At 40.6% G+C, this 21,254-nt stretch overlaps 1 protein-coding gene across 1 annotated transcript; it reads left to right on the top strand.

Annotated features, from left to right (window-relative positions):
- The first annotated feature begins 2,973 nt into the window (after positions 1-2,973).
- bud13 (BUD13 homolog) lies at positions 2,974-21,216 on the top strand. Its single transcript, XM_073029833.1, has 11 exons — positions 2,974-3,144; positions 7,511-7,604; positions 8,348-8,432; positions 9,852-9,906; positions 10,764-11,359; positions 12,337-12,617; positions 16,146-16,260; positions 18,664-18,802; positions 19,387-19,571; positions 19,709-19,790; positions 20,648-21,216. The coding sequence occupies exons 1-11, from the start codon at positions 3,020-3,022 to the stop codon at positions 20,739-20,741; spliced, it is 1,851 nt and encodes a 616-aa protein (XP_072885934.1). The 5' UTR covers positions 2,974-3,019; the 3' UTR covers positions 20,742-21,216.
- The last annotated feature ends 38 nt before the right edge of the window (positions 21,217-21,254 follow it).

Here is a 21,254-nt window from a genome sequence, read left to right as displayed (position 1 = left end):
ATGCCCACAAGAAAATGAATCTCATGGTTGTATATAGTGACGTGTACTTTGAACATGTAAACAGATGCTCCCAACACCAGCTCCTGCGGGTCACTGGCAGCCAACCAGAAAAGGCCTTGTTTGTTCTCAATCTTTGCCTTGTGTCAATCAGCCAATCTTCTATCTGTGTTAGTACCTTTCCTGTAAAACCATGGGCTCTTGTCAAGCAGCCTCATGTATGGCACCTTTTTAACGGGCTTCTGATAATCCAAGTAAACAACATCTACTGACTCCTTTGTCTATCCTGCCTGTTATTTCCTCAAAGAATTCCAACAGATTTGTCAGGCAAGATTTCCCCTTAAGGAAACCACGCTGACTTTGCCCATTTCATCATGCACCTCCAAGTATCCCAAAACCTCATTCTTAATGGACTTAACGTCCTCCCAGCCATTGAAGTCAGGCTAACTGGCCTATAATTTCCTTCCTTTTGCCTCCCTCCCTTAAGCAGTGGAGTGACATTTACAATTTTCCTGTCTGGAACCATTCCAGAATCTAGTGATTCTTGAAAGATTAATTATTAATGCCTCCACAATCTCTTTAGCTATCTCTTTTAGAACCCTGGGATGTAGTCCATTTGGCCCAGGTGACTTATCTACCTTCAGACCTTTCAGCTTCCCAAGCACCTTCTCCTTAAGAGATGTACTTCCCTGACAGTCTTGAATTTCTGGCATACTGCTAATATCTTTCACAATGAAGGCTGACACAAATAAACTTGTCTGCCATTTCTTTGTCCTCCATTACTAACTCTCTAGCATCATTTTTCCAGTGGTCTGATATACAGTATAAAGAGGCGAGAGTGGATACCTGAAAAAAACCTTTGGTGTCCTCTTTAGTATTATTGCTTAGCTTGCTTTGATATTTCATCTTTTCTCTCATTGCTTATTGAAACCAGCTTATTTTAGTCTCTAACACCTCCCATTCTTCATAACCATCTGATCTACAGAAGGAGGCAAGAGATAACCAGGTACAAAAGTTTTTTTAATTTCATGATAACTTACAGAATTTAGAGTTTATTTAAATCTTGCATCCATCCCACAATGTGAGGAAGTAAAATCTTTGCATTATGACTCCATTGCAATGTATAGATATGTGCCACATGTCTCAATAAACCCTCCTGTAGCAAAATACTAACTGCTGGGAAAGCGCAGCAGGCCAGGCAGCATCTATGGAAATAGACAAGTGAGATGGGAAGAGTGGAAATCAGGACAAGCTGGAAGGTGAATTGGTTGAGCACCTTTTTGCTATGTCTTATAACAAGCAACAATTACTCTGCATGAGTCAATCATAATTGCTTGTATTTTACTTGCTGCAAGGGAAAACTAGCACTGTACAAGAGCCAGTGATGACTTCGAGAAACAGACAATAGTCTGGAATTGGGGAGGAGAGAAAAGGTCAGGGTGTATTCTGTTTGTACGTTCAAGCAGTGCACTTGGCATTCTCTTCCAGTGATGCATCTGTTTGTCTTTCTGAGGTTGTCATATGCTCAAGGTCCATCGGCATAATGTTGCAAAAACACTATTAGCAAACTACTCTGGTACAACACAGGTTCCATTTTGCCATTTTATTAGCACAAGTTAAGTAAATTTCCACACCTGGAACTAAATGAAGGAGGTGTGGTGGACAGATGCAAACAGAAGGAGAAGGAGAAATGATGTTGCACTTTCTTAAGAACGCAAGGAATAGCAGCAGGAGTAGGCCATCCGGCCCATTGAGTCTGCCCTGCCATTCAATAAGATCATGGGTGATCTGTCCATAACTCAGCTCCATCTACCTGCCTTTTCCCCATAACCCTTAATTCCCCTATTATGTAAAAATCTATCTAACTGTATCTTAAATATCTTTAGTGAAGAAGCCTCAACTGCTTCCCTGGGCAGAGAATTCCACAGATTCTCCACTCTCTGGGGAAAAAACGGTTTCGCCTCATCTCCATCCTAAATCTTCTCCCCTGAATCTTGAGGCAATGTCCCCTAGTACTGTTCTTTCCTATCATATGTGGCCTGTTGTTGGCTCCAGTTATCATCTTGACAGCTTTTGCTTTACCCCTTCTCACCTCTTTTATGCTGGCTATTTCCCCTGATATTTCAGTCCATATGAAGGGCCTCAACCTGAAATGCAGTCAGTGTATTTCCCTCCACAGATGCTGCCTGACAGCTGAGCTTCTCCAGCAATATTTTGCGCTAGAGCCCAACATCTACAGTTTTTTGTGTCACTTTTCTCTGTAGAAGGTTTCACTTCTTTCAAACCTGAGTAAGAAACTGAGAAGGGATAGGTGGAAGAGGTAAAGAACTGAAGGAGGAGGAATCTAATAGCAGAGGACAGTGGACTATGGAAAAATGGAAAGGAGGAGAACTGGAGGGAGGTGATGGTCTGGTGAGGAGAAGGGGTGAGATTGTAACCAGAATGGGGAATGGAAAAAGAGGGGGAGGAGAGAAATTGGTGTTCATGCCGTCGGGTTGGGGGCTACCCAGACGAATGTGAGTTGTTGTTCCTCCAACCTGAGTTTGACCTCATCATGGCAATGAAGGAGGCCATGGACTGACATATCAGAATAGGAATTCGAATTGAAATGGCTGGCCACCGGGATATCTTTCGCGTCAGACAGAGCGAAGATGCTCGACAAAGTGATCCCCAAATATGCGTCGGGCCATACCTTTTCACTCACCTGATTTCAACTATCACCTGCCAGTTTGTACTCCTCTCCCCACCGTCTTATTCTGGTGTCATCCCCCTTCCTTTCCAGTCTTGTTGAAGGGTCTCGGCTCGAAACCTGACTGTTTATTCATTTCCATAGTTACTGTCTGACCTGCTGAGTTCAGTCAGCATGTTGTGTGTGCTGCTTTGGATTTCCACCATCTGCAGAATCTCTTGTGTTTAGGATTTGCCGCTCAGTTTGACGACTTGTCACTCGCTTGTATGGAGCGGCATTACGTCATGACGCCCCTGTTGCTTGGTGACGGGCGCGGTGTTGGTAGGGATTGCGATGGCGGCCCTCAGCAAAGAGGAATACTTGAAGCGGTACCTTAGTAGCTCAGACTCCGGGAAGCGACGAGACCGGGACCTTCCAGCTGGGCGGAAAAAGCGAAAAGTGAAGATCAAAGGCGGAGGGTAAGAAGTCATGAAGCCTACCGGTGCCCGCCCGGGTGCCAGGGGTGGCCTATGATTGGGCCCGGGAAAGGCGCAGCACTGCCAGCACTTAACTCTTCACGACTTGGTCGGTCAGTCAGCATCTATACAGAGAAACGGACAGTTCGCCTTTCAATCCACTCCTTATTCCTCTTACAGATGCTGTTCGACTCTTAGTTCCTCCAGATTTTTTTTTTTGCTCCGAGTTTCTCAGCATTTTCGTGTTGAAAACCGGAAAAGATCCCATCATCTGTAGTCTCTTGCGTTTCAGCTTTTAACTCCTAACCTCTATGTCATTGGTATACACCTCCACTCTTATAAAGAGGACCCAATTCATCCCAGGATTTGCCCCCGTGTACCGTTTTAGTTTATTTTTAGAAATAAACTATTTTTTCAAGTATATAGAAATACCGTACAAACAATGTCTTTTTAAATTAATTGTGCCGTCAAACCAATATATTATGTTTAAAAAGAACAAGTGGCACGAGCGTGGCCTCTTTGAACAATATGCCTATCAAATATTTGAGAAGCAATACACAGTAATCAGCCCCTCAGTATCCAGTGGTGTCAGGAAGGACTTTAGTGCTTTTCCACAAAGCCTTCGCATTGGTTGTGTCGAGCTTCTGTGCTCCTCAGCATGCACTCCTGCAGCCTGGATTGTGCCACCAGCAGCTCTCACTTACTGACATCTTGCACAAGAAGACTAATGAGATTTGGGCTGACCAAAGTACATCTTTCACAGAGCTGATTATCTTTCGGTACCAGTTGACATTTTCTTGGTATGCATCCCTGTTACATTCTGTGTTACACAGTTACAGGTGAGAAACCTTGATAAGAACCCTTGTGTCCTTTTCCAGAATTTCTTGGCAAGCACACAGCCCACAAAGAAGTAGATGATCATTTCATTCAGATTTCAGGGATTTAATTTACATCTGCTCTTTGTTAACCATCCATATTTGCTTTTATCATCACCTTTTGTAATGTAAAAAAAACCTCCTATCACAATTGGTCTACACATGTTGCTCCCTTTATTGTATGCTCTACATCCAGTTTATTCTTTATAAGGTCATGCACTCTAACCCATTGCATAAGTAGTCTTAAGTTATTGTTTTGTACTGAAGAGTTGCATTTTTACAGCAAAGAGCCCTGGGTTTATCAACACCTTGAAAAATTGCACTCCACTAAAACTTCAGTTAAATCATGGAGAAGACAAAGAACACAAGTCATGTTCTTGGACAAACTTTGTGAAAAGAAAGAAATTTTCCTCCTATATTTTTATTATTAAAGTTGCTTAAAACAAAGTCCTGTTACCTCTCATACTATATTGGGGGTGGAATTTTGGTCAGTTGTGCACTCTATTGAGAAGTTAAAAGTATACAGTCGGCCCTCCTTATCCACGAATTCTGCATCCGCAAATTCAACCAATCGCGAAAACCCGGAAGTACTCTTCCAGCACTTGTTGTTCGAGCATGTACAGACTTCTTTTTCTTGTCATTATTCCCTAAGCAATGCAGTATAACAGCTATTTTACATAGCATTTACATTGTCTTAGGTATTATAAGTAATCTAGAGATGATTTAAAGTATAAGGGAGGATGTGCATGGGCTATCGTGGATCGGGATCGAAAAAAATCAAAAGTTCTCTTACTAAGTAAGTCGGAACAGGTAAATCCGGTATTATTAAGCTTGAGTTAGTCACCTTTGTCTTAGTATATAGTATATATTTTAACTTTCTTTGCATATAAAACACTTAAGGCCGTATGTTTCAGCGCCGGGCTCGGGAACCATTCCTGGGTGCAAGCCAGTGACAGACCGCTTTCAAGTGCACTCTCCATCCATGGTGGGTTGATGTGGAGGATCAAAAACTGAAAACCCCAAAACCCAATAATTAAACCACTGTGTTGCTTAGTAATAATTGTAGCTTTCATCGGAGCAGGGCCTTTCTCACTTTATCCTTTAAAATTGTTCCGATCGTTGGCTGACGTAGCCTAGTGCTTTTCCAATGACCGATGGCATTTCACCTCTTTCCAATCGCTTTATTATTTCCACTTTAATTTCAATCGTGATCGTGATTATTTTCGTGAACAGAAACACTGCGCATTCAGAGCTTTGGCGCCAGGTCCTAATGTCCATCACACCGAGACAGGTTAAATAAGGTCTGGGGTTCCGCTGGGTCCTAAGATCCACTGCATTGAGACAGGTTGAATAAGGGACTTGAGCATCCGCCAATTTTGATATCCACAAGAGGTCCCAGAACCAATCCCTCGCGGATAAGAAGGGCCGACTGTATCTTCTAAAAGTTACTACTTATTTTCAGGCAGGAATAAATAACGCCTGAATATTTATTTAAATCCAGTATCCTAATTGACTTATAAACATGAGATTCAGCAGATGCCAGAAATCTGGAGCACATAACACACATAGAATATAATAAGAACATAAGAAATAGGAACAGGAGTAGGCCATCTGGCCTGCTCCCCCATTCAATAAGATCATGGCTGATCTGGTCATGGACTCATCTCCACCTACCTGCCTTTACCCATAACCTTTAATTCCCCTACTGTGCAAAATCTATCCAACCTTGTCTTAAATATATTTACTGAGGTAGCCTCCACTGCTTCATTGGGCAGAGAATTCCACAGATTCACCACCCTCTGGGAAAAGCAGTTCCTCCTCAGCTCTGTCCTAAATCTACTTCCCCAAATCTTGAGGCTATGTCCCCTGGTTCTAGTCTCACCTACCAGTGGAAACAACTTTCTTGGCTCTATCTAATCCCTTTCGTAATTTTATAAGTTTTTATAAGATCTCCTCTGATTCTTCTGAATTCCAGCAAGTACAATCCCAGGCGATGCAATCTCTCCTCATAGTCTAACCCCCTCCTCTCTGGAATCAACCTGTTGAACTTCCTCTGCATCGCCTCCAAAGCCAGTATATATCCTTCCTCAAGTAAGGAGACCAGAACTGCATGCAGTACTCCAGGTGTGGCCTCACCAGTACCCTGTATAGCTGCAGCATAACCTCCCTGCTCTTAAATTCAATCCCTCTAGCAGTGAAGGCCAACATTCCAATTGCCTTCTGGATAGCCTGCTGCACCTGCAAACCAACCTTTTGTGATTCATGCACAAGCACTCCCAAGTCCCTCTGCACAGCAGCATGCTGCAAATGTTTACCATTTATATCAGTGGTCCCCAACCTCCGGGCTGCAAAGCACACCCAGCACATCTTTAAGAAGAAAGCAGAAATAAGCAAGCTAGTTAATTAGGTGCCGCCCAGAAGCCAGTCTTCATTAGAGGAACTGAGGTGGAGGAGGTCAATAACTTTAAATTCTTCGGCATTAAGGATCGACATTTCTCTTTCTGAAAAGTGTCAGAGGATCTGTCCTGGGACCAGCACGTAACTGTCATTACAAAGAAAGCACGGCAGCGCCTATACTTTATTAGACGTTTGTGTAGATTCAACATGTCACTTCGATCCTGACAGCCCTGTCTTTTCAGCCTGTCTGGGCTGGCGTTTAAATTGACCAAACAATGGAACAGCTAAAGGCTCCAGTGCCCTGGAAAAAGGAGTGAACATCGCTTAGAGCAAGTGAAATCGGCAATCGCCTCTGATCTGGGCCAACATTTAAGTGCTGTGCGGCACCTAATTAATTAGCTTGTTTATTTCGGCTTTTCTCTTAAAGATATGCTGGGTGCCTTCGTGGCCCGGAGGTTGGGGACCACTGATTTAAATAATCTGCTCTTCCATTTTCCCTTCCAAAAGGCTGAGACCCTTTTCTTAGCCTGAAAAGTCTGTTCTTTATTCCTCTCCATAGATGCTGCTTCCAGTATTTTGTGGTGTTACTTTGTAATTGAATCTGTGTCACCAGGTCTTTCAGGAAATTTTATTTGACATAATGATATATAGCCTTTCTGAATAAACATATTTAACTTGCCATCTTTTTCCAGTTACCAATTTTTTTTTTCTGGAACTGGAAGCAGTAACTAAGAAGGTATTTAAATCCTTCGTGACTTTAAATACCACAAATCCACTTTAAGGCAGCCTTGGCCCCTTGAGTCTCTCACCTAACTGAAGAGCTTAGACTTTGATACTGTACAGTCTCCACTTTGCCTTTTGCAAGTTCATTGCATCCTCACTATAGTGTCTAGTGTTAAAGCTCACTAGGACAGCGTTTTATACAGGTTTAGCATGATTTTTTGCTTTGTACTCTATGGAGTTGCTTTGTTGCTATGGTGATGGCAGTTTTTTTTTATTTTGCCATTTAAACACTGAGTTTGCTGAATATTTGTACTATTTGAGTCTGATGTTAGCTGACAAAAAGTTGAAAATCTTTACTTGGTGTTATGATACAGAATGCGGATTGTGGATGATGATGTGACTTTGAAGAGCCTTGCGAAGGAGAAGGCATTGGAGGTGGAGTCTGGCGAGGAAGATGAAGCTCCTGTGGTATGTAATAGGCTATTAACTTTAGTCCTAATTCACTTTCTGCAGTGAGGCTTACTTGATGCTTTATAGCATGGTAGCTGCATGACTCACTGTTAAAGACTGCTGCTAAAATCTGTTTAATATTTTTAATTAGTACAAGATGGCAATTGACTGAATGGTGCTTGAACTATTGGGCTGAAAAATGTATTGCATCCATTTGACCAATCCTAAAATATGTTCTTCTAACATACCCACTCTTCCAAACGTATGTCCAATGGCCGACCTTTCAGTGGTGCTGTGTGAGGTGTTTTGAATTGAATTGACTTTATTACTTACATCCTTCATATCCATGAGGAGTAAAAATCTTTACATTGCCCCTCCATCTAAATACAATGTGCAATTTATAGGAATTTATAATAGTATGTACAACAGGTTGGTCAATATAACATAGAAATACAGTTGCATCAGCATGAATTAATCAGTCTGGTGGCCTAGTGGATGAAGCTGTCCTCCGGAGCCTGTTGGTCTTGGCTTTTATGCTGTGTTACCGTTTCCCGGATGGTAACAGCTGGAGCAGTTTATGGTTGGGGTGACTTGGGTCCCCAATGATCCTTCAGGTCATTTTTACACACCTGTCTTTGTAAATGTCCTGAATAGTGGGAAGTTCACATCTACAGATGCTCTGCAGCACTCTCTGGACACTGTATTAATGACAGCTTATGTTACTATTGTACTTCATCCTCATCTGAAACCTGCTTTTTCAGGTTGCAGAAGTCATTGATGAGAGACCGGTAGTTATTCAACGAATGGAAGAATTCCGTTCGAGCAATAAATGGAAAATTTTAGGAGGTATGTGTTAAAATCATGATGTAAACGTTTCAAAATGATTGTGTATCAGTTTCATGGTAGATTTTGAAATCCTGTTGAAAGCAGTAGTGACATTTTTACATTCTTTGTTGAAATGTAGATGTCACTGTTATGGCCAGCATCTGTTGCCCAGTCCTGGTTACCCAGCCTTGAAATAAATAGCTTTCTGAGCAATTTCAAAGCATCATTTGGAGCCAATGAGAAGTTTGGTTAAGTACATGGATTTATATAAGTACGTGATCCAGGTGCAGGTCATTGGGACTAGGCAGAATTATATTTCAGCATGGACTAGCTGGCCATAGGGCCTGTTTCTGTGCTATAGTGCTGTATGACTTAATCATGATATTATGGGACCAAGATTAGAAACAGACCTGGTTTGATGGCAACTGCTGTGTCATGAAAGACATTCATGAACTAGCTTTTTTCCCCAGTGATCTATTGTTACTTAGTCACTTCCTTTTTCAAACTTGCTTGATGGGATTCAAGCTTAATATCACATTATCACAAATCTGCAATGTGACTTTCAGTGCTCTGTTAGCTGTTCTGTTGGTTAATAGCACGTGTTGTCTATCCGACTGGCCGGTTTCCCCTATCTGAATGATGATGATAATTACCCTCCAGTTCCTCTTCTGACATACCAGACTGATGAATATACAGCATCAAAAGCCATCAGGCATTGGCTCTTGGTAAGTTGAGGGCTCCATGCAGAATGAGTTACAGAACCAGTATGATGATCAAATACCACAGCGTGTTCTGAGAACTGCAACTAAGAATCTTTGTGTCTGTTATGTGCTGCTCTGCTCCCAGAAGCATATTCCATATTTCCTTATGATATAAGAGGGAAGCCTTTTGGTCCATCAGGTCCACGCTGGCCAACACAGCAAACCTATTCTCCCACTAATTTTCCTTGTGACTATTCTCATTAACTAACCACCTCTAAGATTCTGCCACCCTGCCCCCCCCCCCCCCCAAACACTAGGGATAGTTTACAGAGGCAAATTAATCCACTAGCCAGTAGGTCCTTAGGAAGTATGAGTAAATCAGAGTACCTGGGGGAATCTCATACAGTCACAGGGAGAATGTCAACTTCACACAGACAGACAGCATTGGAGCTCAGGGTTGAACCTGGATCATTTTGTACTGCCCATCATTTTGTTTGAGGACTTCATTATATATTCATATTTAGGTGAAGCTGAATGTAGATTCAGTGTCATATCTGTTTAAATTGCCAGGTAGGTTCTGTTCATTTTCTTGCACGCAGATCAAGAGAATAAGCAAAAAAAAAACCTTTTAGCTAAGCTTTATCCTTAGTGATATGATTCCACTAAAAAGAAATGTTAAGTAAGCGCAAGATGGTCTCCTGGTATAAAGAGCCATTTACACTTTTGTGTTTTCTTATAGATGAAAATGCAGACTCCCAAGATTCAGACCAGTTTTTACAAACACATACTGGCAGGTAAGTTTCAATTGACAGACACTGCAGGGTGGAGAGGCTGTAGTCTAAGAATTATTCCTTTGAGGAAACCTCTGGTTTTTAGGGCTTTTGATATCATAGATATAAGAAAAATTCTTCCTCTGGAAGAGGAAATCTATGATAAAAGTCTGAAAGATAAGATGCTAATATATTCAAAGAATTTCAAAAAGTCATTGTCTACATGAGGTAAATGGGGTAGATTCAGGGTAAGCTCAATGTGCACACTTGGGAAGAGTAAATAGAAGAATGTGCTGTAGCAGTAGGTTAACAAGAGAAGACAAGATGGATAACTAATATAGATCAGATGGTGTTTTTCTTTGCTGCAGGTCTAGTGTAATTCAATTGGTAGTGACTTGTCAACTACCAATTCTGCTCTTTATTCACTGCCCTTCTTTGGACTTATTTACAACAGATTGATTAGCCAAATATTTGTGGTTCTATCAGCCTAACAGCTTACATTTTTCCCAACACCACACAACCCAAGCTGCTTTGTAGCAGTTTTATTGGACAAACATTGGAAAGAAATGTTCAGGATAGGTGACTAAATCCTTAGTGAAAGAGGTAGGCTTTAAAATATTCTTAAAGGAGGAGAGATCTAAAATGGTTTGGAGAGCGAATGTTTACTTGGGGCCTAAGATGGGTGAAGCAGAGGCAAACGTAGCACCTGCTGTGTAGTGCATGTAGTCACACTGCCTTCATATCTTGTCATTTGCTTTGCTGACTGGTTCTAATGGAACATGTATAGGCAATTAAAATAGTTAAGTCAAAGTACTGATGTCTTATTGGAAAAAGAAGTTTTACTTTCAATATGTTAACGTATAATTTGTTTTTATTTTCAGTTCAATATTAGGTTTTGATTCTGTAACAGGAAAAAGGGTGGATCATGGCTCTCAACTTATTAAGGAAAATGTTGGCGCAGTTTCATCTGAATGTTCAGCTACCATAAGGCAACGCCATGATTCTTCAGATGACTCACCCATTTGGAACAGGCACCGTGATTCTCCTGACCGTTCACCTCCTCGAAAGGGACGCCATGTTTGTCCTGACTCTTCACCTTCTCGGAGGGGACGCCACGATTCTCCCGACCTCTCACCTCCTCGGAGGGGACACCACGATTCTCCCGACTTCTCACCTCCTCAAAGGGGACGCCATGATTCTCCCGACCTCTCACCTCCTCGGAGGGGACGCCACGATTCTCCCGATCTCTCACCTCCTCGGAGGGGACGCCACAATTCTCCCGACCTCTCACCTCCTCGGAGGGGACGCCACGATTCTCCCGACCTCTCACCTCCTCGGAGGGGACGCCACGATTCTCCCGATCTCTCACCTCCTCGGAGGGGATGCCACAATTCTCCTGACCTTTCACCTCCTCGGAAGAAAAAGATGGAAAACACAGAAAAATCAGTCCGATCTACTACCTTGTTGTATGGAAAGAGTAGGTATAATTTCCGTAACTTATCACCTGCTTTTAGAAAACAGTATAATTCCTCAGATCTCTCATGTCTAGAAATTGTTCTGATTTTGGTCTGTCTCCATCTTGACAAAGATGTAGTGGTTCCATGGAAACACAAGCAGGTGAACTGGTGCACAAAGGTATCCTGGTGAAGGCCAATCAAGGTCCTCTGTCCTTTTATGAAGATTGAATGTTAATTCACAGTTAGGAACATAAAGGATTCTTTACACATCAGGATGGTGGCATCTCATTGAAAAATCTTTTCAATTAGCCTTCCCTGCTTTCTTGAAGAGTTTTGCTAACTTACTAATTTTTAATTTAAGAATTTATCAAACATACAAGTTTCTATTCTTTTGTGTTCTATCCTTTCAGGTGATACAGTTCAGGCTCTAGCAATTAGTAGCATAATAATCTATTTCTTTATTGCCACTGAAGTCAACTTTTCTTTTTTACTATATGAAAGTAGTCACAACTTTGAACCGGTGTTCCCTTAACTTTCTTTGGACTACGTAGAGCAACACTAATTACTCTCCATTCACCTTGCATCTATCACCATTTGTGCCATTAAATCTTGACTGCACTCTGTCTGAGGCCTGGAATTCTTTTCTAAAGTATAATGCCCAGAGGAAATAGGAGATGGGGAATTGAATTGAGAATGCTGCAACCTATTTCCCACTTTAGCATTTGCTGTCATCTCCAGCAATGGCAGGATAGGTACAGTTTAGGTTAGATGCAGGATAAAGCACTTACTACACAGTTCCAACAAATAATTATAAGAAGGCTAAGTATAATACAAGTTGAATGTAAGTTTGTCATGATAGTTAACTAACAACCTGACCCCTCTTGTCTGTGGCTGAGACAAGAGCTCAGTTCTAATTGTTGCTAGTTTGTGCTTGCTTTTGTTTCAGTTCTATAATTAAAATTGCTGGTATTTCACTGTTGAAACCTTTCTTACCTAGCCCTGTCCCCAGTGAAACATAAGGACCGAAGAGCAAGAGGATCTCCACAGAGACTTCAAGATTCCAATTCTGATCTTTCACCCCCACGAAAGAGAGGTCAGCATTCTTCGGATTCAGACTTGTCACCACCACGGAGGAAGAAGCTGGAAATTCGAACCTCAGACAACAGGCCCAGCTCAGAAAACTTGGATATGTCACCCACTCAGCAGAGGCAACCTACCCATAAGCACACTTCCTCGAAGGGGCAGGTTGCCAGTCGAGACTCAAGTCCCAGCAGAAAGGTAGGGCCAGGTGGTGCAGTACTGGTATGATTTAGTAAGAGCCCGAGAGCTGAGGCTTCATAGGTAGGCGTGGAATACTGCTATTCAATTTAGAAGCTGCAGGCTTTGTCTATGTTGACATTCCCATGTGAAGTCCTTTAAACTTTTTTGCTGTTGAGCATTTTTGAATGATTAAATGTGAATTATAAAGGAGATTTGGGAAATAACTTCTTTAAGCAGATAAAATTGAATTAGTTTTGTTTTTCCTTCCAAAGCATTTCCTTATAGGTCATGTTGCTGTTGTCATGTGAAGCTAATTGAATTAGGAGTATGGATGGCAAGACAGGTCAAGGTTGGAAGCTTTATCAAATCTTCCCCTCTGCCCCATTCACCCTTTGCTTTTGTAAATGATTTCTCTATATTGGGTCTACTGACCATGGATTCCACTCACTTGCTTTTGTGATCTAGATCATGTCTACTCGAGAAGCTCATTGACAAGGTCTGACAGTGAAATTTCCTCAATACTTTTCCCCTTCAGTTTTCTCCCCAGGTACAATGTTGGGCGGAGATTTGGTCTCCTTAAGGATCAACATAGGTGCATTGGAGTCAGTTCAGGGAAGGTTCACTATGTCGATTCCTGAGGGAGATTTGCTTGACAAGGAAAGGTTGAACAGATCGAATCAACACTTATCAATATTTAGATGAATGACAATTAACCTTTTTGAGACAAAATCATGAAGGGATTTAATAGGGTAAATATTAAAGAGGGTGTTTCTCCAGAATTAGAAGGCATAGATTTGGAATAAGGAGTCTTCTATTTCAGAGAGATGAGAAGGAATTTCTTCTCTCAGGGTTGTAAATGTTTGAAATTCCCTATCCACATAAAGCTGTGGAGGCCATAGCAATGACTATATTTAAGACCACAATCAACATATTTTTGTTTTATAGAGGATAGGAAAGTAAAATTTGAACTTGAGGTCAGTTCACCCACGATTATATTGTATAGTGGGCTAGACCTGAGTAGGAGTTGGGCCTGCTCTTGCTCCTTTTTCTTGTATTCTTAGGTAAAGTTCACTGCAGCAACTGGGTGCTGAATATCATCACGTAAAGATAAGTCATCCCCTAAGTGCTATGGGTCTTCTAGCTCAGTCCTATTAACTTGTCATTTTGCTACTTACTAGTTTGTTCTGCTTAAAATCATATTTATGGGTGGTGTGGAAAGGGCAGTCCTTAACTTTGTTGGATTACCAATAGGTCAGAACATCAAAATGTTTTAGTATCACCAACCAGAGTTGTTCGGAAATTACTGCTTTAGGCTTTATGTGGGTTGTCTCCATCCCCTATGTCTCAAAGGGAAGGTGATCATTTAGCTTTTCAGTGCAGCCTAATTCTACCTTCCAGATTTATGTCCATAGGTCTAAATATTCAAGTACAAATCCTCTTTAAAATTATTGAAATTAGGGTTTCTGCTCTTAAACAATAAGTTCCAGATCCTTTCCAAATTCTGGGTGAAGGTTTGTTCCCTCATCTACTCTCTAATCACTCTACCATTTATTTTAAAATCAATTGTTCCTTATTGTAGACCTCTCTGCTGTGGAAGATTGGTACTTCGTCTAAAGTACCAATATAATCTTGATTATGTCTCTCCTCAGCTTCCTGTTTCAAAGAAAACAACTCAAGCTGACTCAGTCTTTCTTCTTGCTACAATTTTCCAGTATTGACATCCTTAATGATGTAATTACCTTTTGTGTAATTACTTATTTCTTGTACCTGAACTATATATTGTACTCTGGCTGATGTCAATAGAACAATGTAAACAGTTTCAATGTAACCACTGTGACCTTGTATTCTATGCCTTAAATAGCAAAGAAAATCGTCAGTTGCATTTTTTTCTTATCACGCTTATTGACTTCCCTTACTATGTTACACCCTAAAATCGTTTATCCTCCTTCATGGTGCTCAAAATCCTCCCATTTATTGTATTTTCCATTTTTGCATATCCACAAATGCATTGCCTCTCAGTCCTCTGGATTTTTTTTTTTTGCTGTTTTTAGCTGACCAGTCCCTCCAGACATTACTGCAGTCTAAAGCTTCCCTCCTCACTGTCAAACGCATGACTAATTTAAAATTGTTCATAAGCATCCTTATCATGCCCCCTACATTTAGGTTTCACTCATTAATGTATTGATTAAAAGTTGGATCCGCTGTAATTTCAGAAAAACTGGTAAATGATTTTTGAAAGAAGGAGCTATTTTTTTTTCCAGAAAGATTAAGATGTGTTTGAACTTAATGAAGTCTTTTGTATTATTGGAAGAGTTTATAACAAGTATGCTCACGTTCTGGCCATTTTCAAGTCAGCAGATGTCCAAGGTTTGCATTGTTATGATAGCTCGCATACAGTGTGCGTGTACAGAGGCACTGGGTGTAGTGTTGCTTTTTTGACGTCACTTCTGCAAAACTACCATTTACAGAAGGCCCATAAGTTAATTGAAAGATCTGTCTAGGAAGGTTAAGGTAGCTAAAGATCTTCATTTTGCCTTGCCTGCTTGCTGTCAAGTAGTTAATTTCATAAATCTACCTCCAAATAGGTGCCTTCTTTAATTGTTACTGAGAGCTTTCCACCCCCAAATTACCTCCCTGACCATCAACTCTACCCTTCCCATCAAATGCTTCTCTGCCCAACTCTGCCTATAACCCCACATCCCCATTTTCCTTTCAACCATACTCGTTCCTCTCCGATTACATCTCCAGCCATTCTTTCTCAAAAGCCTCCCACCTCCCCAACCACTATAACAGCATGCATCTTTTCAGCACTTCATCACAGCAACCACCTCCCTTTTTCATGTTGTCCAGAATCTCAGCGGTGAGACTGGATAATGTCGTGCACAGTGTTGGTTCTTCATGGGCTACTGTACATAAGTTGCCATGGGCCATATTTTTATCATTTGATTTGCAAGATGGTTGTAACAAAAAATATCAGTTGGACACCTGCTACTAATAAATGAAAATGAGAACAATGAACTTTTGCCTTGAGAGTACCGCTCACAATCACAAGGAATGATTAGTAGAGTTACCATTAATTATTTAATGAGAGGCTGGACAATCACTCCAAAGAGGAGTGGCTGACATAACAATGGAGCTATGTGTGTTGTATAAGAAGAGTCTTGAATTGAACATAACACTAGCATAGACCAATTTGTCTGATCTGTTTTCAACAGATACATTAAGGAAAGAGAAAGAGGACCAGAATTTTTATGCAATAGACTTGAAACTCCAGAAGAATTCAATATGAAATCCCAGTAGTCTATGATATTGCCAGGGTAGACATATGACTTTTCATAATTTCATGTTTAAGTAAAATTCACTTGTCACTTGTTAATATCTCAAACAAGCGACTTGGAGCAGAGAACTAAATTGTGGAGAGTGGAAAGAGGAATAATTGTTTTTCAAAACACATTGGTTTGTTGTAACTGGGCACTGGGGATTAATCTTGCTGTCTTTAAGATACTAACACAAAAACAGATGGACTTACAAAATCTTGTGTTTCAGTCACGAGGGAATGAGATGCTATCTGGGGGTCAGGCTGGTCTGGTATCGACAGATACATTAAGGAAAGAGAAAGAGGACCGGAGGAAAAGGGAACGAGCAGCCGAGCACTTAGCAGGTATCGATGCAGCTTGAGGGAACCCCCAACACTTGCAGTGTTACACCATTCTTTTGGAACATATTTCCCTGTATATGCTGATTCTATAGGTCTCTATATCCCTGTCATAAATGTGAACAGCACATCAGCAATTGTGAAGGCATCAACATAGGGTCTGATCCTTCACATAATCTGTTTAAGTAGCTGCACATTTTCTTAGGAAAATATCATCAGGGTCACAGCCCTTGGCTGATGCAGCCCAGGAATGATGAGCTTCTCTAATTCTGCCCCAGCTTATTCAACATAGACTAGGGAAAGCATGCAGGATTTCCTGACTTGTTGGTTCAATAATATGCAAATACATTTTTCTCCCGACCCGAAAAAACCTCTTGCTCTTTACTATCATTAATGTGATACTGTAATAACACTAAAGGTTAAGAGCAGGGCAACTCCAGCATCAATGCCGAGTCTAAATTTGTCTACTTTCCTGTTTCTTGCTTTGTGTCTTTCACCGTTTTGCTTTACATTCCCTCTGTCACTTTTGTTAAAATCTTTTACTTTCTAATTCTGTCATGTTTTTATTCTATACGCTACTCTAGAACTCTCAAGTATGGTTTCACTATTCAATTTGAAAGAAAATTAAAGATGGAATTATGGGGGAGTGGAAAACTGTGATGCTTACACAAGGCATTGTCAAAGACACAAAGTAATAAATATCAAAGTATGTGTGCAGTATACATCCCTGAGATTTGTCTTCCCCACAGACAGCTGTGAAACAAGAAAGATCATGGAACCTGTTCAAAGAAAAAAAAAACATCAAAACCCCCCCCATGCGCAAAAAAAAATCGCGCAAATGGCAGCAAAAAATAAGCAAAAACTACGGAATACAAAACACAAAATCAATAGAGTCCAGGCATATTCAGTTCAGCTCAGTATTCATTATCTGTAAGGCAAACCAATTCACCCCAATTCAAAATCGTCCAAAATAGCAACAAAAAAAAGGAGCAACAAGAAAGCAGAAACACATCAGAACGTGAACTACGGAGTCCAATCCACAAACCACAGCAATTAAACCTTGCCCAAGACTCCGGCACTGTCCTTCAACAGCGTCGAATGAGAGACCATTCAAATGCAGGGGCCTTACTTCAGAAGCAGCAAGTAAGAGGGAGAGAGAGACCATCATATGCCTACACCTTCCTCTGACAGCAGCTGGTAGATGGTGCTGAACACCCACTTGCTTCGATGATTTCAATCTTCCTCAGCTTTTTAATTGGTAAGGTGAGAAATGGAGTCAATCGGGGCTTGCATCCTGTCTCCAGACATCTTGGCTTGAGGCTGCACACTTCACTCGAAGCCTTGGAAACAGCAAAGTGCAAGATTGCTCAATCGGCCCAAAAACACCCCCCCCCCCCCAAAATGTAGATCACAGAATCCTACAGAACCATATTTGAAAGAAAAAGAAGACATAAGAGAAGTGAAAGAAGTAGTTTAGTGAATTGTCTGAAGGATGTCGCCCTTGGTCACGTTGATTGCTGGTGCCATCTTCTTCCGGAAGATATAAATATTCTGGTGTACCTCATTCGAAGTCACAGAAAGCATCAATTCAATCAGATAATACAAATTATTATATGGTGGCAAGAAAATATGTAGCAATTTAATGGAGGATTCTAACATTCCAAAAGACTCTTAAAATTAGCAAGGATTTTAAAGAGAAATATTTGCCCTCCAAATTGGCAATCCATTATCAGCTGTTATCTGTTTAAAAATGTTGTTAAGCAAATAAAAAGGAAGGCTTGGTAAAATTTCTTAAGAACATTTTTGGAGCAAGGATACTTTTCTATAGCATTAAGTAGAGGACATTCTTTACTTAATGCTGTAGACAAACCTCTTGGTGCCAGTTACCTGTTCACTTCTCAGTGAAATGTTTCCTTTAATGAATGAGACAACAGATGATAACTGTACTTCTGGGATCAAAAAATCTGAAAAATTTGGGAAAGAGCCTCATTTTTATTTTGTCTTGACATTACACTTGAGATAACCAGAGAAAGTGTGTCACTTTTTGAAATATAATGGGCAGCCTTCTTTGTTTAGACCCAAACCTATGTTCTCTTTCTGACTTCAGTGTATGCTCTAGGGTAAAGGAAATAAAGTCTCTCTATCCAAGCTTGTGTGCTTTGTGACATTCCCCAAGCAAGGGGGGGCGGGCAGTGGATGGATTGCTCTTACCCAACTGTTAACACCCCGCACTAACTCAAGAACCCATCTGCATGTCATTCTGGCCATGTACCTGTAATCCTGCTGTGATAAAGTGATGTTCCATTTCAATAACTTGGTGAGAGTTGTGGCTAGTAGTCAAGGTGTGAGGTGTTTTAAAAATTCACAATGAAAATATGATACTGACATTTATTTATTTCTATTTTAAAGATGACTCAAGAAATGCAGTCACTGTGTTCCGGGATAAATTAGGGAAAAAGAGGGACTTAGATCAGGAACGGCTTGAACAGAAGAAGAAGGAAGAGGAGAAAGCAGCAAAACTTGAAAAATATGCCCAGTGGGGAAAAGGGTGAGAGCACAGAATGTTAGTAAACCGTCTGGCTCTGGTAATGTTGAGTAACGCTGTTACACCAGATTCAATGTTCCTTAGCAGCTGGATTAGTCTATCGCAGTTCCTTTTGACTGGATTAACATATCTCGTACTTATTTTGCACTGTGGCCCATTTTCCCTCTCTACCAATCTGCATTCCAATCTCTTGCCACATTTATCAATCCTTATTTCTTCCCTCTTTGATATGTTGTAATTTACCTCTTTCCCTTTCCTTCCCAATCCTCTCCCCTTTTCACCATTTTTCCTCCTTCCATCTCCCTCCCAATCACAGCTACAAGCTCTGTCTTGTTTTCCTTTCATACTTCTTCACCCTGGTTTTATCTTTGCACTCCCTCAATGGTACTTGCATCTGTACACGTTATCTTCCCTCTCTGTTAATGGTCTCCCTGCCTTTCACCCTGGCTCCAGCCCAATCTTTTACATTTACTTCTTTCAACCCCTGCACACTCCCTCACATTCTGCCTTCCCTTTCCTCAGATTCTTCTCTCTTTCTTCTCCATGCTATTTCTGGCCCTAACCATTCTTAATGCACTCTCTCTCAGGGTGGCTCAGAAAGAGCAGCAGAAACAGAACATAGAGGATGCTCTTTACGAGATGCAAAAACCACTTGCTCGACATATCGATGATGAAGACCTGGACCGCCTTCTACGTGAAAGAGAACGTGATGGTGATCCAATGGCTGGGCTAATCAGGAAGAAGAAGGAAAAGGAGGTTAAGAATAAAAATGGTGAGTTTTAAGAAATTTGCTGAACTGAAGGAGTTCCATTACTGAGGGGATTTTAAAAGTAATCCATAGCAATGTGAATGGCTGAGATTTCTGACTCCATGGTTAAAGGCTGAACTTGTTTATCTTTCCCCTTGTAGAGAAGCCACGGTACAATGGCCCTGCACCACCTCCCAACAGGTTTAACCTGTACCCTGGATATCGCTGGGATGGAGTGGACAGGTTATGTACAGTTTCTACTTTAACAGAATTTTTGTTTGGTTTAAGTTTAATTATTAATGTATTTTTAAACAATATGCCAAAGTCTACACTCCATGATATTCAGATAACTCAGAAATTGCTATGCAAACAGGATCAAGAACTGCTGCCGCTGAAACAATATTAACCTCAATCATAAATATTAAAACCAAAGGTCAGTTGAACTTAAGGAAGTAGCATAGGATATGAAGAAAAAAATAAGTGAATGAATTTGCTACAGTCTAATTGAATGGCAGGGCAGACCTGATGGTCTGAGTGGCTTTTGGTTGTTGAGACATGCAAAAATAAAAGAAAAAAGGGAAGAGACTCTGAGGGGAAGGACCAAACTCCAAGTTTAAGACAAAATAAATTGGTCCATGGGATGCCATATGTGCAGACATTTCCCTGTAGTACCATCCCCTCCCCAGTTGATAATCACTTCCAGTTACTGCAGAGATACAAAGAAAATGTTTTTTCCCTCTGCAGAAAGTTTCAAATTACCTTGAGATATTTTATGTATAGTAATTCTAAGCTTGGTATTGAAACTAAATCCATCTTCTGCAGGGCAACATTTGGTAGGTGAGTGTAGAGTCTACGCTATATCTAATGAGTGTTGCACCTGCCCAAGAGAGTTTGATTGGATAATAGGTAGAGCTGTATATTGAGTCTAACCCTTGCTTGACTGAGGTACTTTGTGTCTTATATGTAAGTCATTCCATTCTCTGTTGATAGCTTCCTTTGTATGAATGAGAAGCAACTTTACAAATATGTCCCATATCTATAGTTGCCCTCATAAAGTATTTGAAATTACTTCAACTCAAAACATAATTCTTAATTTTTAGGTCAAATGGTTTTGAAAAGAAACGGTTTGCCAGACTGGCTGAGAAGAAAGCAGTGCAAGAGATAGCATACAAATGGAGCGTGGAGGATATGTAAACAACTAAACGGAATAGCTCTGCACACGGACTGTTATACTGGGACCATAGCACTCTGTGAGAAGAGACTTCATTGAAAGATGTTACCTGATGTATGCTCTGCATAAGGATAGCTTGGATTTCAGGGAACTCAAGAAATGAGTTTTTATTCTATTAATATTTTGTCTTTTTGAATACCAAGTTTATACTGTGTAATTATAGATCTGTTTAATATATAGGCTGTTTCTCTTGTTAATTTTCATTTTATTAATTTTTACAGCCTGATCCATGAATCCAACAGGTAAATTTATTTGTTATTCCCTTCACTTCTCTAGTGGCATTAATGCCAAAATTAGGACATATATTTGAATTGATCTAAACTCACATTTTTGAACAATGCTCAGCAAAATATGTATGAGGTGGGACAAATTCTTTCACCCAATTCCTTCCCTAGTCAGGGAACTTGCAACTTCAAATTAAAGACATCGGAACATCCATTGTGACCCAGTGTTAAATATACAACTTGTGTTTTACT

Source organism: Hemitrygon akajei, chromosome 26, assembly GCF_048418815.1.
Source record: "Hemitrygon akajei chromosome 26, sHemAka1.3, whole genome shotgun sequence".
In the NCBI taxonomy this organism is placed as follows: domain Eukaryota; kingdom Metazoa; phylum Chordata; class Chondrichthyes; order Myliobatiformes; family Dasyatidae; genus Hemitrygon; species Hemitrygon akajei.
This window is presented reverse-complemented; position numbering and strand designations above follow the sequence as displayed.

Bases quoted from the DNA above. Each gene is read 5' to 3' on its own strand.
- bud13 (XM_073029833.1), top strand. From the start codon at position 3,020: ATGGCGGCCCTCAGCAAAGAGGAATACTTGAAGCGGTACCTTAGTAGC. The intron at 16,261-18,663 runs GTATCGATGCAG...TCTATTTTAAAG, and splicing joins AGCAGCCGAGCACTTAGCAG to ATGACTCAAGAAATGCAGTC. The intron at 18,803-19,386 runs GTGAGAGCACAG...ACTCTCTCTCAG, and splicing joins TATGCCCAGTGGGGAAAAGG to GGTGGCTCAGAAAGAGCAGC.